Source organism: Atractosteus spatula, chromosome 7 (assembly GCF_055471065.1).
Source record: "Atractosteus spatula isolate fAtrSpa1 chromosome 7, fAtrSpa1.hap1, whole genome shotgun sequence".
NCBI classification, from domain to species: domain Eukaryota; kingdom Metazoa; phylum Chordata; class Actinopteri; order Semionotiformes; family Lepisosteidae; genus Atractosteus; species Atractosteus spatula.
Window position 1 is genome coordinate 61,399,221 of NC_142712.1, and position 21,965 is coordinate 61,421,185.

Here is a 21,965-nt window from a genome sequence, read left to right on the forward strand (position 1 = left end):
TTGATAGATAGATCAATAAAGTATCTATCTATCTATCTATCTTTTTGCTTTTAGGGATAGAAGGTTTACATTCAAGGAAAAGCAAGATTTTACATTTAGGCATTTAGGAGAAGTGTGAGTTTTAGACTGAGTTTTACATATACTGTAGGGGTGATTTCACATACTGGAGTTAAACATGCGGTTGAAAGGAAGACACTGCCATTAGACTGAAATACGTGTCTGGTGTGGTCATGCGTAATGCCTCTGTCACTGTGCCAGAGAGCTCCTTTCCAGTTCGGATACACAACTGGCAACAGCAATGGGTAGGTGAGCTGCAGGCTGGTGAGAACTGCACAGAACCTCAGAGCCAGGAATCAGCCACAGGTCTCTGGCATTGTTTTACTGCACAGGTCTTTCTGTCTTCCCCTGATGAATGGGTAAAGGCTGTGCAGGTATACAGCGGATGCATAATCGCTCCCTTTTCCTCCTAATGAGATTGACTTATACTTCTTGAATTTCAAAATATATTGTTAATTGCTGTTATTTCAAGATCGAGTGACTACTTTAAGAAATTAAACCCAGATACAGGAGACTGAAGAGATAGATAAAGTTACCATCAAGGGACCTAATCAGGCTAATAAAGTAGGGAAACCCTGGAATCTTATTTGTTGGCCTGTACTGAATTCCACTCAGGTCAGCATGGCTGTTGTATGAAACACATTCAGGATGAAGGATTTTACTCTTCCAATTATTCAAATTAATAGGAAGGACATTTGATCTGTGTGCTAGGAAACACAGGTCAGGTTATACGTGGGCCACTCTAGTCAGAAAATACCCTTTAGAATCTCTTCCAGTGTGAAAACCAAATCCTTTAAGGTTTTCGAGCTTTTCTAGTAGTGTTATGTGCTGGGTTTTTTTACAGGACTTTATAGACTCTAACAAGAAATCCAACTGGACATTGTCATATAGTAATTGCAAAGAGTTTTGCAAAGAGCCTAGTCATATTTCTCACAAATCATTTAAGTAAAGAAAATGAATGGGTCACATTTATTCACACCCCCAATCCTTTTATTCCTTTAAATAAAATTAACAAAAACAAACCTACAGTACCATTCTCCTCTTTGGAAGCGTCCAGAACTATATTTAGGCCTCCAAAGGTTTCCTACCATCTCGTATGAACAAGATCATTTATATTTTCCCTGTGGCACTAATAAACTTTCACAGTGTCACGAACCACACACAAGCATGCAAGCACTCCCGCATTCCCACGAGCTCTAGTCTCTCTAAATGCCCACACAGCAATTAACACCACACACTCTTTAAACCCTCAGGCTCATCTTGTACCTCGCTCACTATTCAGGTCTCCTCCCTGAGCTCCAGAACGAGTTTCTAGTCTCACTTTTTGTCGATTATTACTTTTTGGCTACCAACTCAGCACTACCCTCCTGACCACGACTTCACCTCTCGTTTTGGTACTTCATCGATTCGGAACCCTACTGGCTTTGACTCCTCGCTTTCATGTAAGAGCACGATTTCGCCTCTCGTTTGGAACCATGCTGTTTTGGAACTCAATCCAACTCCCTCCCTGACTCCACCGGAGTTTGTCACGCACAGGGTCCTACCTACTGCTGCCTCCTTCCTTGTGACACATAGTTCCCCTGGGGGATAAAAGGAGATACAGTATTACACCGAAGACATTCAGTAGTAGCAACACTATCAGGTTTAAGGTCAGAGAGCTTTTCAAAGACTGCAGGCAAATGATCAGTGACCCCTAAAAGCTGGGGGATGGCCGTGAAAGAATCCACAAAAAGCTGAATCTACTCTACCGCTGCTACCAGCCATTGGAGAATGAAAAAGCCAGCAAAGAGACGTGAACAGCAATTTACTGTGTTGCCTTCTTTTTATCATCGTTTATTGTGGACGAGGTAAAGAAAAGGGATGTGGCAGAAGAGACACGCATTTTATGGGGCCTAAAATGATATAATCTTGAAACGAGAACCAGCACAGAGTAGCCTGTGAGCAATAAACCCACAACCCAGAAGCAAAGCTGATTTTTTGTCAAGAAAGAATATACAGTACAGTGGTTTTAGAGACAGAAAATACAGGGCAATTGGCAGGGCCAATACTCCAGAACATCTTGGTCTGCATTTGGGACAGGTCTGGAAGAATTGTGTGTTAAGGGAAGTACTGAATGCTTTCCTCTCTAGCCACTGACTACAGAGAGATTTAAGACTCAAATTTAAATGCTAATTTCTATTACCTGTGCTTATTCTTGTCAGACATTTCCATTGTCAATTTTTACTTTATATTTGATTCTTGCATTGCATTCATCCTGAAATCTAATTAAGCGTCTTCCAGCTTTTGTATTTCCAGCCCTTCTTTTTCTTATTACGCTTTGTCCTGATCTTGAACAGGAAAAAAGGGCTGCAAAGTATTTGCTGGTTTGAACAGCTGATGACACTGAATTTAAATAAAATGAAAATTCAGGGACCTGTGCATTGTGTGGTGAAATTCTGAATGATGGCTGTGTGCTACTGTCACAAATTAAATTGTGCATTTTGCAGTATCCCAGGATCAGTGTGAAAAAGGCCATCTTGCGCAGATCAAATTATTGTGCTTGTTCCCATGTGTTTCCATCATAGTCCCTGGTAAATAGAAATGAGTTAGGTAGCGGCTAAGCATAATTTATAGGGAAAGAAGCTATCAATGGTGTTTATGGCATTTTCAGCATAGCCATTTTAAAGCATAAATTCCCTGGAGAAGTCTAACTTTCCTAAAACCTAAACTGAGCAGAATTTCATGGCCATTATGCACATGTTCAGTGTATGTAAATTACCTTCTTAAAATGGGGGATTAAAGTTTCCCATTATCAGAAAGCTGTGAACAAACTATTTACTACAGATTGTCCTCTTTTGTGGAAAATGAAGACCATGGTCATATTATTGAGTTAAGTAAAATTGCTTCCAGTGTGGAGTTGCTTTTAGGATTATTCTACACTCGGTAAAGCTCATGAATTTCCATTTCCCAAGTATTGGGATGTAATAATGACTTGTTCACATACTTAGTTCTGATTTTCAATAGATGTTATCTGTGCAAAAGATATAGGAAATGTTAATTAAAAGCAGGCTATAAAATTGAAGTATACACATAAGATGTAACATAACTTATGTGAATAAAGTAACAACTTTATTCTGTCCACACTAATACATGTAAGAACCTTCTGCAAGTTGTATCCAGGATTTATATAATTTCGTTTTTTCTTTATATCAGTACTATAATTGGCATACAAGGAACAATACATTTTAGAAGTTATTTCAACACATTATGCTAATAGCATATCAGGAGGTGGCTATCATTTAAAAGGTTATTGACTGAAATAATGTTTACCTTGGCTAACCCCAGCTATCACAGATAGGTCATTGTAATAAATTATAGTGTCAGTTCATCCTCTTTCATCTCTTTAACTTAAGCAGCGTTCTGTAGGGTCCAGACACTACACTACATAGGTTTCAGTCATTGCGGGTTTTCTTGATCGTTACTAATCCTTGTAACTGTCACGATCGCAAACCCCTACTCCTAAGGGCGCTCCAGCCCTTCTGTGTTTTCTCCCATTACCTGCACCTGTTCCCTATTTCCGTTCCCCCTTGAAAGCCAGACGCAGACTTTACTCCTGGTTCCTCATTCCTCATTGAATTCCGTTTCATGAGAGACCTGGGTCCTGCTGCGTCTGGCTCCGTTATGCTTTTAACTTTCTGTTCCTGATTCCCCTCGCCGGTTCCAACCCGGTTCCTGTTCCCCCCCGGATGGATCGCCTGGCCATGGACTTCTGCCTTTGTTTCTGATTACCCGTTTGGATTTCCTATATGGATTGTTCGCCCCGGACTCACTTCCCCTGGACACCTGCACTCCTTGGACACGCCCCCTGTCTCCATCCCTTCTCCTGCATGATTTTATTCCTACTGTGTCTTCACCAACCGGATCGTGTCGTCTGCATAGGGCCCGGAAAGAACTGCTACGTGACAGTAATGCATATTTTTAAAGAATCAACATACTTCTAGCCAGAGTAATATGTACTGTTTTTGTCTGGATGTTGCTATGCGTGTATACAGTATGTGGTATAATTTACCAGATATAAATGTCATTGCTATTTTTATTTAATTGGAAGCTTTTTTTTTATCCAAAATGACTTAAGTTGTATTAATCAGAGCAATCCAAATAAATGACCATATTCAAAGGTATGACAGCAGAACCCCTACTGAACCCTCCACCTTCCAGTTATAAACCTAGAATGCAGTGTCTACTCTGCTGTACAAAGCTTGTTACAAGCTTATCTTTGACTTGCAAAGATAAGTCAGCCATTCCAGACAGAGTGAATTACCTCTCAGAACTGATTATCTTTGGAATTTTTATTTGAAATAAGAGTGAAGACTAGTACAGCATATGAACCGTAAAAGAGAAGCATTGCAATTTCCTAAAGTCAGCTATCAGGTACAGTGAAAATAACCCTAGAAGTTATTTCAGTCCTGCCTCCAAATGTTATATTTCAAAAGCAGATTTACACCAGTACAATTTAAAGTTTGTATTAGAATAAATAAGGATGTGACAACTGAACTGAGGTGATAGATTTTTGCATATAAGACCTGTTTTCATTAACGTAAGCATATTAAAAATTGAAAATGAATATGATAAACACCTTTAAAAAGGTTTATCCTTTTGCCATGACAGAAGGTTACCTGTCACTTTCAGGCTTGCACACAGCAAATCTGCTTATGCACATACAAAACCTAACAGGTTGTATTGAAAAGCTTGGTTCTGCATACTGAGCTTGCCTTCGCTGCAGGATTTTCAGAAAAGTGCTTGCATTGTGAAGGAATCCTGGACTTAATGAGATGGTTAATGTATTAGGTTCTAATGGCCACTAAACCCTCCACTTGTTTCTCATCAATGAGCCATTACGAGCTTTTATCTCCTGTCTTCAGTGCCCAATGTCATGCACAGTTTTCATTATTTCTGAAATATATCCAGCTGTGAAACAGTGTCACGGACCAACAACACTGTAAATTATCAAATCAGATCAAAGAAATGCTCACCACTGGCTCTTAATTTTACGCAGTGTTGAACATTGCGAAATTTCTCTTCCGTGTCAGAAGAAGAAATGTACTGAGCCAAATGGTGTAGACTTCCGGTCAGTGAAATTAAAGACAGTGGGCACATTACACAGGCAGAATTACAGTGCACAAGGAGTCTCTAAAGTACATTGGGTTCAGAGATATTAAATTCTGCATGAACACAGAAAAAGAGAATTACATTTGCAAATTTTGTAACTGAAAGCAATCGCATGTTATTTCATACTTAACTGACCTAGCTTGACCCCAGGAGCTGCTACTGGTTTCTAAACTGGTTTTTAGCTATATGTTTTGAGTGTTTGGATATTGAAATCAAGTTATTTGTTTCCTGGTGTGTGAAAACCATCACTTCTGTTCAATTTCGGTCCCTAAACAGTGGTTAGAAAAACACCATGCATGAACATATCTGAGGCACTGCTTAAAATGCAGTCTGGGTTACTTGATGAAAATGACAAGGGTTCCAGCTTTTGTCTTTGTTAACTGCAGCATTTTATCAGACAAGCCATGGATGACTCTCAGTTTGAAATGCACAAAAAATAAATTCCAAACAATGTGCTCTGAATTCATCAGATAACGTGTCCAACTCACACGCAGGAGAGCGCAAAGAAAGGTATACCAGTGTAAGTCATTTCATTAATGCTCCGATTCACAGTTTCCCATACTGTAAATTCATATGTACTGTATGTATAGTAGGTAGGAATGTCACATCGAGTTGAATCAGTATTCATTTTAAAGGTAGCACGTTGCTTGAGGGCATATATTACCATGATTTAATATCATCTCACATTACAAAGGCCTTCGGGGAACTGCAACGGCATGATTTGCTTTATAATTTAACTATATTTTTCATAATGCCAGAATGCTACACTTTCGAAACCACTAATCATTACCTTTCTTCACCCTTTTGAAACCAAGAATGAGTGCAGTATTTTTAATGGCAGCATGTAAGTTATTTGTGTTCTTGAAGGGAAAGCAGCCTGACTCCCACCTTATATGGTAAGATAGTAATAGTCTCATTGCCATTTCACACTACGAAAGCTGAAAGATGCCAACATGATGTATAATTGCAAGGAACATTTATAGACAAAATTTCATCACATCGGATGAAATAGTTTTAGCTTAGTTTTAAGCTACTCAGCCATGAGCGATCTGAGGAGTCATTTCATTTCTTCAGATCTACCTGTAGCATCGTTATGTCCATGTTTTGGAGCATAATGCTCAGTCCTATTTGCCATGCCTGAGTGCAGCAGTAATAGCAGTCATTTAGTTGTCATTGCCAGATGAGATCTCTCCAACAATTGCTTTGCTTACTGTGTGGCCTTGAATTGGGAAGGCAGGCTTTTATAACAGTGCACGCATGAAGAAAGAAAGCATCCCAAGGAAGAATCATGGAGTTGTAGGTGTTATGACTCACATGCAAAAAACAAAGGGCACCAGGTTTAGTAAGAGATCATCTCTGCTCATCATGAAATCACATTTATAATTGCACTGCCTGTGGATGTTAATTGTATCCTGTTACTGTTACTGTTCCTATTACTATTACTATTACTGCTGTTAGATACATGTTTTCTAAAGCATAAAAATTATATATTTTTATTTTGATATTTTTGAAAATGAAGGACTACATGTTTGCGAAGGTGAGTGACCCACGTCTTAAACACAAAGTTAGAGTGAGGAAAAACAAATGTGTAAGAAGACAATGCTTTGTTTAAAGAATTAATGTCAAGAGTAATTTATACAAAATTGCCCCCCTGGGGATGAATAAAGAATTCTGAAGTGAATTGGAAAGGAAAACAAAGAATCGTGTTTTTTCTGTGGAGGTGATGTTATTTTTATACTTATCTGAACCTGCTGAGAAGAGGGGTCCATGCTCTTGACTTTGACACCATTTGATTTTGATTGGTTGTGGGTGTTTTCTCCAGTGCTTGTTGTTTTTTTGTTTGTACATTAATAAGAATCTAAAAATAGTTCCACACAAGAGGATGCTATTGGCTCAGATTGGTCCAAGGACCTCATGCAGCTGTTTCTTGAAAGAAGCCCGGGTATCTGCTCCAACAACATGGCTTGAGTAGCTTGTTCCATGCAGCCCTTTTGTGTAAGAGACGAGTACCTTATGTCCTTGGTTTGAAATGCACTTCAACATAGTTTCCACTTGTGCTCCCTGATTTGTGTTTCGTCATTCATGTTGAACCTCTGGGTTGACTTGGGCGCTGCTTTTAAAAATGTTGAACACGGGCGTCAAACCCCCTCAGAGTCTTCTCTGTACAGGACTACAAAGGCTAAATTTCTTCTGTCTGTCAGTGTAGGACAATCCCTTATGCCCCTGAATGTATCTGAGTTCTCTTTCATGGACTGATATTAATATTCTAAATCAAAAATACATGTTGGTAAACATTTCAAAGGGTAGTGAAGAAAAGAATGGATTTTCTTTGGACTGGGATGAGACTGCTTCAATAGGTGACTGAAGGTCACTGCAGCATTTGCAATACACATACAATAATTGTAAATACAGTATATTACATATCTTACACCAAATAATAATAATTTAGGATCAGGTATTATTCCTTCCCCATGAGCTGTTTTGTTGGCATTTTACACTATGCACTACATAGTAAGGGTGGGGGTCATTTGTTTGTCTATGAAACTGTTATTAGAATGAACAGTGATTTTAGTAAACCGCTGAGGCTCAATGCAGGCCTCTGTAATGAAGGCGCAGGGCATAGTGACACTGACTTACTTTTTCGATTAGGTTGTGGTGGGTTAAGAGTTTTGTTCCATTGTATATTAATGTCAAACAGGTCAAATGTGTCCTGTATAGTCATCCTGTCCAATGTATTACTAAAATAAATACATGACTGTCGATTTTTCACTGAAGGACTTTGATTCCTGCACAACACAAGGGAATACATATTTCAGTATATTGCAAGTATTCTAAGAGTGATATAATGATGGGAAGACTATAGATGATTCTCTAAGATAATGCTATTGCTTGTTGTATGGCCCAAAAAAGCATTTGAGAACATGTAGCTGTTTACAGTAAATGCATGGTAAACGTTTGTGCTTCTAACATCTACTTCATTCCCAAACAGAGATCACAACATATTGTAGAAAGCCATTCTGTAAGCTGAAATGTTGATCGGTTTCTTTCTTACCAACGTCTTGATCATAGTGTATTTGGAGTAACTGAGTTACTCCTGCTGAAGAAACCTGAAGATATTACTGATACATTCTGATATTATAAAAATACGTTTTTTAGTGCCATGACATTCTTCAGCTCTGCGAGTGATAAGCTGCCTTCATGATTCATGTCATTTAAATCCTTGTTTGCACTTGCTGTGTGTACTGCAGAGTATACCGTATGTCATTTAGGATCTCTGAAGAACAGCAGTTTGTAAGAAAGCAATCGTACACAATTTCTAGTATAATTTGCCTTTTCAAAGCTTAACTGCTTTAACCTTCAAATGAGATTTGGAGTGAAAAAAAATCTGAATGATTTTTTCTCTTTCTTATTTTCAGGCTGCATGGAAGATACCACGAACTGGCACCTAATTTAGTACCAATGGATTACACCAATGATCCTGATGTTAAACTCCCTTTACAGCTGATAATAAACATGCCTGAATTAAAGGTAAGATCCTCGTTCACCAGATTTTATCACATCCCCACTGGTGGTGTGACAAGCAACATGGAGTCCGCCGTACTGTGATCCAAGAGCTGCCACGTTAACTAAATCTTTAACTGATATGACAAGTTTTGTACTTTGAACAAAAGTTTCCCAGAAGAGGCATGCATGGAAACTTTTTGTCTTTTAAAACATCTCAGGCATCTGTAATGATGACATGATATAGGTTTCCTATAAATGTCAGTTTCCATGAGCAAAAGCAGACAGAAAGAACAAGGAGCAGATAAATAACTTGATAATCCAGTGAGCTGCAGACAGCAATTAAGATGTTGCTGTCACAAATTGTGAGGATAAAATTGAAAGCTATCTCTCGCAGTGCTCTTGTTAAAGGGGCCTGTCATATTTTCTGGACTATAATTAGCCAGAAAGGGTTCTTTTTTTAGTGTGTATTGTATGAAGATTTCAATTCATTTTCTGTACTTGACACTGAATGGCTTCTGGGCTCCGTGATTCAGAGGAGCAAACAAGAGAGGTCAGAGGTGCACAGAACTTGAACTCTTAGGGTCTTAAAACACAGAACCTGCTCATACAAAACAGTTTTTTTAGAAATCTGTCACATTCCTGAAAAAAAATATTCAGAGGTCTTGTCTACCTCTGACTGCGGCATGCAAACTGTTAAGGTCTTAGCTGGATTTACATCTATTCCCTCTACACCTATGACCCCAGGCTGTAAAATATGTAAAATGTATATTTAGCTTCATGCCAAATTTTTGTAAACGTGCTTGAGGTAAAGGCAGTGAGGATTCATGTGATGGCACGTCACGTCCATTAGCAATTTAATAACCCTGCCAGTGAAAAAACGTTCAGCCTGCTGCTGAGTCAGTCTCCTGACTGTGTGTGTGCATGTGAGAGAGTGTGATTGGGCTCAATCTGTCACAGCAGGAAGTAGGGAAGTAAGCAGCAAAATATAATGAGCCTGAAACTACTTGGCAGGGGAGTACAAACAACAAAGACTCTCTTTCTTCAGGGGGAAAGTGGGAGGCTTAAGAAATTGTAAATGGTAATTTATGTCTTTTTAATGGAGTCTCTTTTTCCTGGTTTTCCTGTTTTTCCTGTGTTTGTTTGAGGTTTGTATTTTTTTCAATAATTGAGTTCTCAATTAAGTGCAACATTTCTGCCTAACGTGTTACCATAAGTAGCTGTAATTCACCTCACAGATTTTAGAATCGCATCGCATTAGATTCTAGGCTCAGCTGACATCTTGTTTTGTGAAATACTGCTAACCTATGGTTCAGCTCTAATGGTATTAATCTATTGAAAGGCAGGGGACACTGTATTTTCTCTAATGGCTCAAAATAATTTCAGTTTCATTCCTATAGGGGGAAAGACCTGATTTTAGAAGCAAAGAGGAAGACATGGTTAGGATCTCTTTTCTATTAGATTATTTAATGGGCTCTTGGTGGAGCCTGGAAATGTTAATGATAACTCTGCCTCTTCAGGGACATTTGATAATGAAATAAAGTAGAAAATTGAACTTTATTTCTGAGCCATCTCCCGCATAAAACGTTCTATGAAATTACAAAATTAATAAAACTTTCCATGCATGTATGGACCTTACCTGATCATTTTAATGGGATTCAGACGTTAAATAAAACACAGTAATATGCCCTGATTATCAGATTTAATTATTTGTACAGCAAATTCCTATTCCATTGTGATTTTTATTACCTTCCTCAGCCATTACTTGGAGACTTGATGGTTAAAACTCAGTGACTCAGTCTGTCTAGTTCCAGGCCTGAAGAATTGCTTTGCAGGCACATTTTTCAAGAGTCTTGACTGTCTATACAGGATTTTAGACAGACAGCTCTGATCAATGACCTACATTCTGTAATTATTGTACTGCAGAAACAATAGATAACAGCAGTAAATGGATCAAAAAAACATGTATTAATACTGGGGTATTTTAAAAGCACACTATATATTTTTTTAATTTGAGAATTGTCAGTTTCTTTCCTCCCCTTAGATATCTTAATATTTTAGGATTTCAAGTTATTTAGTTATTTACCCCCCCATTTTACTGTACTTGTCACGTACAGTAGGAGGGAAGAAATGATTCTTGCTGAAACGTACTTGTTTATGTACCTTGGAGCCTGGAGCTCCTATGTTAGGTGAAGGACTGACAAAGCTCTCAACAGTAGCACCACAAACCTGAGGAAGCGTCATTCACAGCTTGGAGTGGTACTGCAGAGTGACCCACAAGCTCCCCAGTTAACTACATCGTCAGCCTAAGGGCACATTTTGGACTTTGAATAGTGGACTTCACTCTGTTGGAGGTTGCCTTTTAACTACTGTGTTTCTTAACATTGGTTTCCCGTGATTCTTGAGTAATTTAAAATCTTAACTGGCAAAAATAATCGATGACATTTTAGCAAGGAAAATCAGCAGGCATGTGGGTCTGCAGGACCAGGATTGGGTACCCCCAGTCTGGTTATCTGCTTCCCAGAAGAAAAACCCCACACATTGTTTCTAAAGTCCAAGTACTGTATACCTGTATTTGTAATTCATGATCATAGGGTCTCAGACTGCAATACATTAAAAAGCCTTCTGACAACTTTACGACTCTCCAGTGTCTCTCGCAATGCCCACCAACACACACACAACACAATAATAAATGAACAATTGTGCAACGAGGTAGAAATAAAAAAAAGTCAAAGGACAAGTGTCGCAAAACACTTGTAAAGCAGGATATTAAAAATTCTGCAGTGGAGTCTCTGATGTCCACAGGAACAAGAACGTGAATAATTAAAAACTGGGTTTTAAGAATACCAATATAACATTTATAGAAAGCTATATACTGTACGCTTCTTTTGTAGCATAACTTGAATACAGCACTTCACTGTCACCTATTCTGTACATATTGCAGGATTATTATGTTTTAATAGGACCTGTTCTTTGCTGTTTATTTTAATTGCAGTGAAGAAATTAGAGATTACATTTCTGGGTCCTAACCACTCAACGTTAATGCTCCTTGAAAATGGTTCACTCCCACCACAGGTTTTGTAGTGCAGTAATTTTTAATGCATGTACAACATGGTGGGGATATTTGTTGAAGGCAGAGATGTTGGATATGTTCCCTTAAGGAAATTATTTTTTTAGTACAGAAGCATTTGCATTATTCATGACAGTGAACTGCAATGACTGCAATTACTTCATAAATCAGGAAGAGGTAATAAGGTGAGAATTCATTAGTCTAGTCATGTCCAGATAACTGGGAATCCATCCCATGTAATGTTCAAATTAAAACTTCATGCATCAAATTCTGATGTACTGTCTTGTTCCTTTGGCAAAACTCTCCCTCATTTTATTTCATAGGATACTACATTGCCGAATCTAAAGGATTAAACGGTGACCATGTTGTACCGAGAAATAAAAACTTCTAGGACTTGGTTTTTGTTTTCTTATTTGTTTCTTTAGGATATAGTGCACCCCTCTGAAAAAATCAGTTATTCACCTTTTAAATCCAAAACAAATGCAATAGCCTTGAAGTTTTATTGACAATCTACTAACTATAAACTACTGTTAAAAAGCTATAATAATGAATTGTCACAGACAATGTAATTTGTCCTGCAGGTAAAAAAGTCACAAGGATTCTGCATCTTGGAGCCTTAACACAAACTAAGTACAACTGACCAAGATCACTTGAACACTGACAGATGAGGCGCAGACAGCAAGCAGAATTCAAATGCCATTAGAAGCTTCATAGACATTAATCACAGCTGCACCTACACAGATGCCTATGTTAATGAGCTTTATGTAAGGTGTTATTCCAAACACTAGTGACCCTGGCAGTAAAAGTCAATGCCTGCTTACCTGCCTGATGTAAAACTGACCAAAGTGCTTACAGTATACAGTACATGTGTATGACTGTGCATGCTTGTGTACAAAGGGGCCCGATGTCCTCAGAAGAGACTCCTTGAATGCTTTGTTGTTTCAGAATGACCTTCAAATTTCAAATTACACTTCTTTGTGCAGTATGAACATCAATGTGAAATAGGGCATTAAACTGTTTTTTTTATAAATGAAACCAATGAAGAAGATTAGTCAATGTGGATATTTGAGGAAGGACTAATTTTCTTCCTGCTTGGGTCCAAACACTGTTAAAAAGGAGCTTACTTTAGGATCAGACTTAATAAGCCATTATCTTGTTGTACTTCATATTAATTCAGTAACTTTTAGCTTGAGGGTACTGTTCTACTTGTCCACCCCACACTATAAATCAGCCCATGTGTCAGGTGAACAGAGCACTTTTGGCATAAAATTCTTTGGCCTAGCTTGAGACAAAAGAATGGCACGTGAATTTCTAAATTTAGAGAAGAGGAAAATGTGCTTGGCTACTTCATCTCACTATTACCTAGTCTTTTCATTAATATGCTCATACCAGTTTTTGGCCAAGGTCATTTTTAAGAAGAAACTTTTGTATTGGATTTTTGGCTATATTTTAAAGAGCTTGCTTTGAAATAAAACCTTAGGTACTTCTGATCCTAGATTAAATCTAAGGTTTTTCTTGTTTCTTTTCTTAGCATGTCTTATAAAAATGACAAATCGCGTTTATTTTCTTCAGGTGTTGTGTCACATTGGCTATGTGTATTCATTATGAAGTAGGAACACGATGACCTAGAAGTCTTCGAAGCAACTGAAAGCAAAATAAAAAATATCTGCGACATCCATCATTGATGTAAACTACATTTACTGTATCTAGAAACCTAATTCTCATGATGTGTGGAAGATGTAAATATAAATGTCTAATTTCTCCTGCCTTGATTTCCTCTTGAATCTATGCATGTTTATATCTCCCCAATTTAGTTGCACTCTAAGAATTTATAGGGCTTGATTGCGTTTCCAGACTTGAGATTAGCTCAACAGACTTTTCACAGCTTTTATTATCACTCTTAAACAGTAACCCAGAATCTGTTGGTGGTGTTTTGTTTAAACCTCTTTCACACTGATGGATGACACCACACGTCTTACTCACAGCACCCATGCTAAATAGGTCCTTGATAACTGCTGCAAGGCACAAAGCTTGCAGGCTGTAAAACAAGCTCTCTTTCTTGCTCAGGAGAATCCCTTTAAGAACCGCATTGTGGAGTCATTTTCTGAAGATGGACAGGGGAATCTCTCCTTCAATGATTTTGTGGACATGTTTTCAGTTCTAAGTGAAATGGCGCCGCGGGAACTAAAGGCTATATATGCATTTAAAATATATGGTAAGTCACTTCAATCACTTGATATTGATTGATCAATGACAGGATGATTGCAAGTCACTGTATTCTTATCAATACAAATTAAAAAAAGTTTTAAAGAGATAGAGAAGGTTCTCCAACCTATATATTTTTGCCAGATAGGCTCTCTCGACTTTATATACAGTACCAAAAAAATGATTTTTAAGTCTCACTAATACAGCACCATTTGTAATTAGTTCTCAAAACAAACTCTCATTCGAAACTTTGTCATTTTTTAATGACACGACACGTTCATCTTAAACAGCTAGGACGTCACTCTATGGACAGACACAAAAAAAATTTGGTCAGAAAAAAAAATCTTAGACTTTTCCACCTTCAAATATTTGTTTCTAGATTTCAACACAGACAATTTCATCTGTAAGGAGGACTTGGAGAAAACACTGAATAAATTGACGAGAGAGGAGCTCACAGCCGAAGAGGTGAATTTAGTGTGTGAGAAAGTGATTGAAGAAGCAGATCTAGACGGGGATGGCAAGCTAGCTTTTGCTGATTTTGAAAATATGATTTCCAGGGCTCCTGACTTCTTGAGGTAAGAAAAAACACTTTATTCATATCTAAACTGGTGTGGGTGCTAATGTGGAACTAGCTATTCCTGTGTCACTTAGTGCAGCAAAATCATCTATTTTAGACTTAGCTATTCTCAGTAATTGAGTGTCAATTTACAAAGTGAAAGATTCTTCCCTTCCTTGTTCCTAGCTCTTAGAGTGGCTCTGTTTCTTACAACAATGTTTCTGTTCTAGCAGACCTGAATCACAGTATCTAGTGGTTTTTGTCCTTTGCAGTTCTTCCATCCTTTGTTTTGTGTATTCTGTGTAATACACTATTGAAGTTTGGCTTGTTATCTCTAAATAAATCAGAGCTTTAGGGAAAGCTATCTTCTTCTCCAGGCTTATTTCTAGATGTACTGTACTAGTCATCAGATTAATATCCCACTATGCCAAGACAAATTGCAGAATTTAGGCACCTTTCCTTTAATCTTACCATTTCTACAGTTCTGTTCTTTGATAACCTGGAGTTATTATGTTTTGATTAGGATTAAGATAAGATCAAAGACCCGATTCTTCTTTACACTTTAAAGCTTTAAGCCAGCAGCCATATCACCCTGCAACTCTCAACTGGCAACCCACTAAAGCTCAGCAGGTGTGAGCCTGGTCAGTACCTGGATGGGAGACCTCCTGGGAAAAACTAAGGTAGCTGCTGGAAGAGGTGTTAGTGGGGCCAGCAGGGGGCGCTCACCCTGTGGTCCATGTGGGTCCTAATGCCCCAGTATAGTGACGGGGACACTATACTGTAAAAAGGCGCCGTCCTTCAGATGAGATGTAAAACCGAGGTCCTGACTCTCTGTGGTCATTAAAAATCCCAGGGCGTTTCACCAGCGTCCTGGTGAAATTTCCCATTGGCCCTTACCAATCACGGCCTCCTAATAATCCCCATCTATGAGCTGGCTTCATTACTCTGTTCTCCTCCCCACTGAGAGCCGGTGTGTGGGGAGCGTTCTGATACGACTATGGCTGCCGTCACATCATCCAGGTGGGGCTGCACACAGTGGTGGAGGGGAGACCCCATTACCTGTAAAGCGCTTTGAGTGGAATGTCCAGAAAAGCACTATATAAGTGCTTATAAGGACTTATTCATTCAAAATTGACAAAAAAAAATATAACTTAGGATAACAGAATGAACAGTTATCCTTACCTAACTGTAAGTACAGTTAATGACATCCACATACTGTACCTAGCAGTTACCATATTAAAACCCCCCAGTAACTGTTCATTACCCTTCCAGCAACTCTTTCCAGATAACCAGCGGTCTGATGACTGGGCTATCATTCAGGGCTGAAGTCAAACCTGTGTTTTAAACTGCTCGTGCATTTAATTCTTTCACCTGGGTTAGCCAAAAAATCTTAAAAGGTCTTTCACTGGTGTGCTTGTCTATCATAGTACAGAAAAAGTAATACCATACAAATAATGGTTTTCCTACTGTATGGTCAACAGAATGGTTGTGTTGGTGCTGAAACGAATACAGAGCAATAAAAGGACTGTTTCTGAAATGTATTTAATCTTATTGCAAAACTGTAATAATGCAAGCTAGAGTGCTTGATCAAAGACAGTGGACAATACTGTCACATTACGTAGTAAACACAAATACTATGAAAGCTAACGTATGTCAGTAACGTATGTTGCTGCAGAGATTATTTAGACGCACAGTGATCATCTTATAATTATTTATCATTTATCATTAATCTGTCCTTCACCTACTACATGCTTAAAATGGACTTGATCATCTTTTGATTCCTGCTTGACAGAAATGTATTCCACTGGTCACCCATTCACACTCCAGACCATTCTTAATCAATTGTGTTGCACGGTGAACATCATAATTGTCTTCATTACACTGATGGATTCTCATTTATAGTCACAGAAGCCTCTTGCGATGTCTGGCACAGTTTACTCATCATTTGCACTCTTAAATGAAGATGCAGCCTGTATCGATATTTTATGCAGTGCATCTGTAACAATCCAGAAGCATTGCTTGGGGATATATTGTTCAATTAACAGACAGGGAAATGCTTTGAAAAAATGATTCTAATTCAAGATACCTGTTACACAAGTATAAGAAAGGACTGTGAGAATGTTTAATTCTTTATTTCATTTTACATGGAATCCTAAATGCAGACAAGAATGGAATTATTTCAGTGTTTCTGCATACATACATACATTTTCTATTGACAGACATGTCAATACAGACAGACAGACAGTTATGTTGATGATAAATCTTGTTTTATGACTTCATTTCACACAGAGACCCAGGCCAGTACCTGTGTTAAGATGTAAATGAAATTTCAACATTTTAAATTGGAAAGTGGGAAATTTGTTCCAATAGGTTTCATTCCCAGAGCCAAGACAGGAAATATTGCCTGAGTGTGGTTTCACACGGAGAGTGCTTTGTGACTCTTAATAACATAACGTCAGGGAAGAGCAGATGCAGGCTATCAATAAAACACTTCTTTCAGCCTTCTGTACCTTGGCCATCTGTAACGGGATTACCAAAACACCAACTAAGGCTGTGGTTGAAATTTATTCTCACTGGTTGTCATTCAGACTGAGGCAGCCAGGTAACATTTTGCCATGTCCAAAAAAAAAAAAGACTAAAAAATCAGAATAATAAATAATAAATCAGAATAAAAAATCTACAGCAAAGGAGACACATACAGTAGGCTTATACCACTGAGCTTATCCATTTACAGGTAAAGCAGATCTCTGAGCCACCTACTGTACCAATTCCACTTGCAAACAGCTATGCACAGTGCTGCTACAGTATGATGACATATTGGGAATCAGACGAGTTTCAATTCAGTCCAGGCCTAGTACTTAGGCCGTAGCTAGATGTGGAACATTATCTCATTCCTCGGTACACATTGTGTACGTGTGTGAGATGCTGCTGCTACTGTCAGGGAGGCTTGTGATATGGATAATCTGGGTATTTATCTGTTTATTTCCAAATGATCCCTGTGTTGGCATTTTTATTTCTTCATTTTGTGCGATGCCCAGCCACACAGTCACCATTCTACCACACTGAATATGCATTGCGCCTTTTTAACAGATGCACTTGCCGGTAATTTTACAGCCAGGTTTGACGGAGTGTTTTATGTGCAGATATTCGGAGGGTCTCAGTTTTATAGTGTGATCGCACAGATGTTCTGCTCTTCTAGAACATTAATTAACATACAACTCAGTACCCTCCCACAGATAATTCAGACATTCAGTGTCTGAAGTGTAATTCAGTGCTAAAGATTGCTCAGTGGTTTTAAATTCCTTACAACACCCTGAATTATTTTTTATCTTTACTTCATAAAGTGCTTTGCAAAGTGCATCTCAGAGCCCTATACTGAATAAATCTGTAAAATACAAATGCATAATAAAAATGAATAATAACAATTACATGGCATGAAAAATGAAAACAAATTTGTTAAAGAGTAGGATTTTGATCGAGTAAGTTTTGAAGTGGGATTTAAAAGCACCGAAGGACACTTTCAGTTGCTAACTTCAGGAAAATTACATTTTAGCAACAGTATTTCACTCTAAAATGTTATCATTAGTGGCCTGCTTGTAGTTTAATGGGAGTATTAACACTATGCTCTGGCACTGACCAAGTGATCTGTTCTTCAAGACTGGCTACATTTTTCTTACAGGAAATTGCTTTGTAAATCATTAGGGTGAGGCAGTCTCGTTTCACAATGGCACACAATGGTTTTAAACAGAAAAGCCAAGAAATATATAAAGAAGCCCTGAGGATCAATCTGCCAAGATTTCATAAAGCAGGAAGAAATTGAACAGTCAAGAATGGCAACAGAGTGATTCAGGGACACACTTTTTAAACTTTATTTGAACCAAATCCATATATTTTTGGCCTGTCGCATCACATGAACCATCAAATATTCAGAATGGACGACCTTTATGACATTAAATTAATTGCTTAAGATTAGCAGAGAGAAACAAGATTCACATTGTAGTTGCAATGTGAGTTTGACTACACAGAACTAGAATATTCTATTTTTGAAACCATATGCTAAGTGAAGGTCACATTGACATAATATGTTTGCGACTTATAGACTAAGACAAGGTCTGCATCTGTAAGTTTTGTGTTGTGTTTCTGATTCAAAGTCTTGGCTTTCAAATTGCTAAGAAAGCTCTAGATGTTGATTACAGAAGAATATAGCAAACTACTATTGACTGTAGTTCACTCTGTCATAAATGTGATATATGGTAGGTTTGCAGACAAAAACTGTCTGCAGTTTATGGAGTGAAGTCATCAGTATTCAGAAGCATTTTAAAAGGTCCTGTTCATTTACACCTTAATTCTCCCTAACATTTTGTTTCTCTGGGTGATTAAATTATGAGATTGGTTTTAATTACATAAGTTTAATTTAATATGGTGTAAATTAATCTTCAGTCAATAAGACGACTAAAGGGGTATACTGTATGTATATAATGTGCATGTAATAGAAACATACATCCTACAAGTTATAGAGTGTTACACACTATTTTTCTTACTGTTATTTACCGTATACTGTATATAGTCAGCCTTTTCAGTGCTGAATACAGAAGACGTCTAGGGCACCTGATAAAAGTATTTTAAATCCTCAGAGGTTTTGACAAAGTCACCTCAGATGATTTTTCAGAAGGAACGGAGAGGCACTTGTGGATGTGCATTCAGAACGAAGATCACGAAGCACTTCTTTACCTACTGTAGGCTTGCAGGCGTGTGGAACAAGTTATCCCCCATGTTTTTGAAGTCGATACCTTGGTTTCTTTGATGGGCTAGTTGGGCAGAGTTGTTGACAAAGTTAAGCAGTTTTCATAGAAGGGTGTGATCAAGCTTTTCTTTCATTCAGAATCTTTGAATTTCCACATTGTTACTTTCTTGGGAGGCTACTGTATCATCTTTCAATTGATGTTTTTGGGTGAATTTGAAATTATTTTACTTTATTTTTTGTAATATTTTTGAAGACTTTGTACAGTGCAGTTGTCTTTCTAAGTCTTTTAGAATCCTTGGAAGGCTAAGAATACAAGTATCCCTGTTGAGCAAATTAGTTTGATGGAGTCACTATTAAGAACTATTGCATAAAATTATTCTTACATGCTTATCTGCTGGTGGGTCATCTGCAAAACGTAACCTGGAAAGGGTAGCTTTAATCTAAACAAGCGCATTGTTCTCCTTTAAAGAAATCCAATACTAATCCTTTCTTGCTCTTTTTACTTTCAGCACTTTCCACATACGGATCTGAGAAAAGTCAGGGAAGATGTGCAAAAGGAAAGCCATGATGTCCCTAGGCTGCCCTGATCTCAGGTGTTCAGGAGCACTGTTGACCAGTAGGACAGTGGCAGACAGTACCCCACAAGTTTCGGCTGCCAGCGTGAACTGCGCTGCACTGAGGAACAAGATGTAAAGTACAGTGCAGTACCACAACAGACACCAGAGATCCTATCAATGCTGTCCCCACGATGCCGTGCAGTGCGCATCTACAACATGTCAGGCGATACCGACCTTTACTCTTCCTTGACATTTATCCTAAACGACATGTCCGTAAAAAGAAAATAATTCGGCTCGGTTGACGGGATTTTGTGGTGTTGATTTCAAGGAAGCACAGGCCTTTGGGCATTTCAAGTTTTATCAAGAGGGGAAAAAATGCATGCTTTTCGCAGAATTGCAAAGCTGTCGACTGTTGTAAATTGAAAGATGCACAGACAGCTTTTGCCTACTAAAACGCAGAGAAAGAAGAAAACAGGAAACACCTGCATATATTGCTGTACCTTTGGAAGACTGCCGGGAGTTGTGAATGACTTCAGTGTCTTTGTAACTGAATGTTAAGCTGTTAGGCTTTCTCCTTTTTTATGTGTGTCTTGCACATTGCAATTATTAAGGTGGCACTTCTGGAATATCTTACATTTTTTTCCAAAGGGGTGACCACTTTTGTCTCAACTGTGGGTAGTGATGAATCAATTTTAAAAAGTCAAATATATGTGGTGTGCACCAAGGAAATTACAAAAAGCACAGCACTGGCACCAAGGACACAAAGATAGTTTTTTTTTAACAGCTATGCAATCTTTCCCCATAAAATGCATGAATGTAACTGTATTTTGTTTCCCTGCTGCAAATTGCTTTGTCATTTTAATTCCAGCACTGCTGAAGTACTGGAGCATGACGACAATCATATATAACTGTTCTCCAGTTGAAGGAAGGGCTCTCTCATCTACACTGCATCTACTCTCAAGTCCACCACTGAACTTCTTAGTCATTTTTGTTATGCTTTGATACTTTTTGTGTTTTACTGAGATGTTAGCATCAACTGTCCTAATGAACCTTTTTCAGTATTTGATGTAATATAGAGCATTTGGCTAAACTTTGAATATATGAATTTTCTTTTGCTTGTTGAGTTAATGAATCTCCTTTCGAAAGCAAATTCTCTTCTCCCACTGCTTCTTTTCTTTATAAACTCAGTGTCCACAAAGCAGCAGCAAACAAAAGGATAAAAGGTAAAGGCATTTCAATGGTAAATAACCATCAGTTAAATTTCACTCATTACTTCCCTCTTAAAAAGAAAAAAGAATTTATTAAGGAAAAAAATGTAAACTGCATTCTTCACCTTTACAACTTTAACTAAAAGAAAAGTCTTTGATACTGGTACAACAGCGGCAAGTGGGCCTGTTGCCATATAAGTGTATTTTTTAGTTCAATTTTATTAGTTTTTTTTCTCAGTTGAAGGTACTAGTTAGAACCTCAAAATTAAGCAAAAGTGATTTTAAGAACTTAAGCTTTTTTTTATGGAAGTCTCGATTTTAAAAAGCACTTCACTTTTTCAGCCCTTTTTCTTGAGTGGCTAAAAATTCTCTTTTGTTCTGTATGTGAACCCATGCAATGGAGCTTTGCTCATGTTACATATTTGTTTTGGTCTTTCCACTTGCCTTTAGTGCCATTTGAAACCTCTTATTAAATTGCCAGTCAGCCTAATGCCTGATAAGCAATTACTCATATAAACTCAGATAACATTTTAGTAACAGATACTACTCAAATAGAGGATACTGTAGATGAAAAGTCAAATTAAATCTATTTACCTACAGAGCTTCCAGAGTGCTGCACACCTATTACTGTACCTGTAACTACAGTAGGTAATACAACATGCACATATCTGCAAAAACACATTCGCGTTTAATGACACTTCCTTATAACCAAATCAAGAAAGAGCGCAGTTGACCTCCAACACTGCTGACCTTTACATTTAAAGACTTCAAGGTTACACTTAAACCCTGAAGAACAGTGTTTACATATAAGGGAAGGAGTCTTAACTGGAGTTTCTGCATTGCTAATGCACCTGAGAGTAGCATTGTAAGAATCAACACACTAATCTTAAGTGCACCTCAAGTGGTGTAATGCCAACCA

The 21,965-nt window shown here is 38.0% G+C and overlaps 1 protein-coding gene across 1 annotated transcript; it reads left to right on the forward strand.

Annotated features, from left to right (window-relative positions):
* Positions 1 to 8,627: 8,627 nt before the first annotated feature.
* cib2 (calcium and integrin binding family member 2) lies at positions 8,628 to 20,928 on the forward strand. Its single transcript, XM_088920691.1, has 4 exons — positions 8,628 to 8,733; positions 13,844 to 13,991; positions 14,361 to 14,556; positions 19,791 to 20,928. The coding sequence occupies exons 1-4, from the start codon at positions 8,665 to 8,667 to the stop codon at positions 19,810 to 19,812; spliced, it is 435 nt and encodes a 144-aa protein (XP_088776817.1). The 5' UTR covers positions 8,628 to 8,664; the 3' UTR covers positions 19,813 to 20,928.
* The last annotated feature ends 1,037 nt before the right edge of the window (positions 20,929 to 21,965 follow it).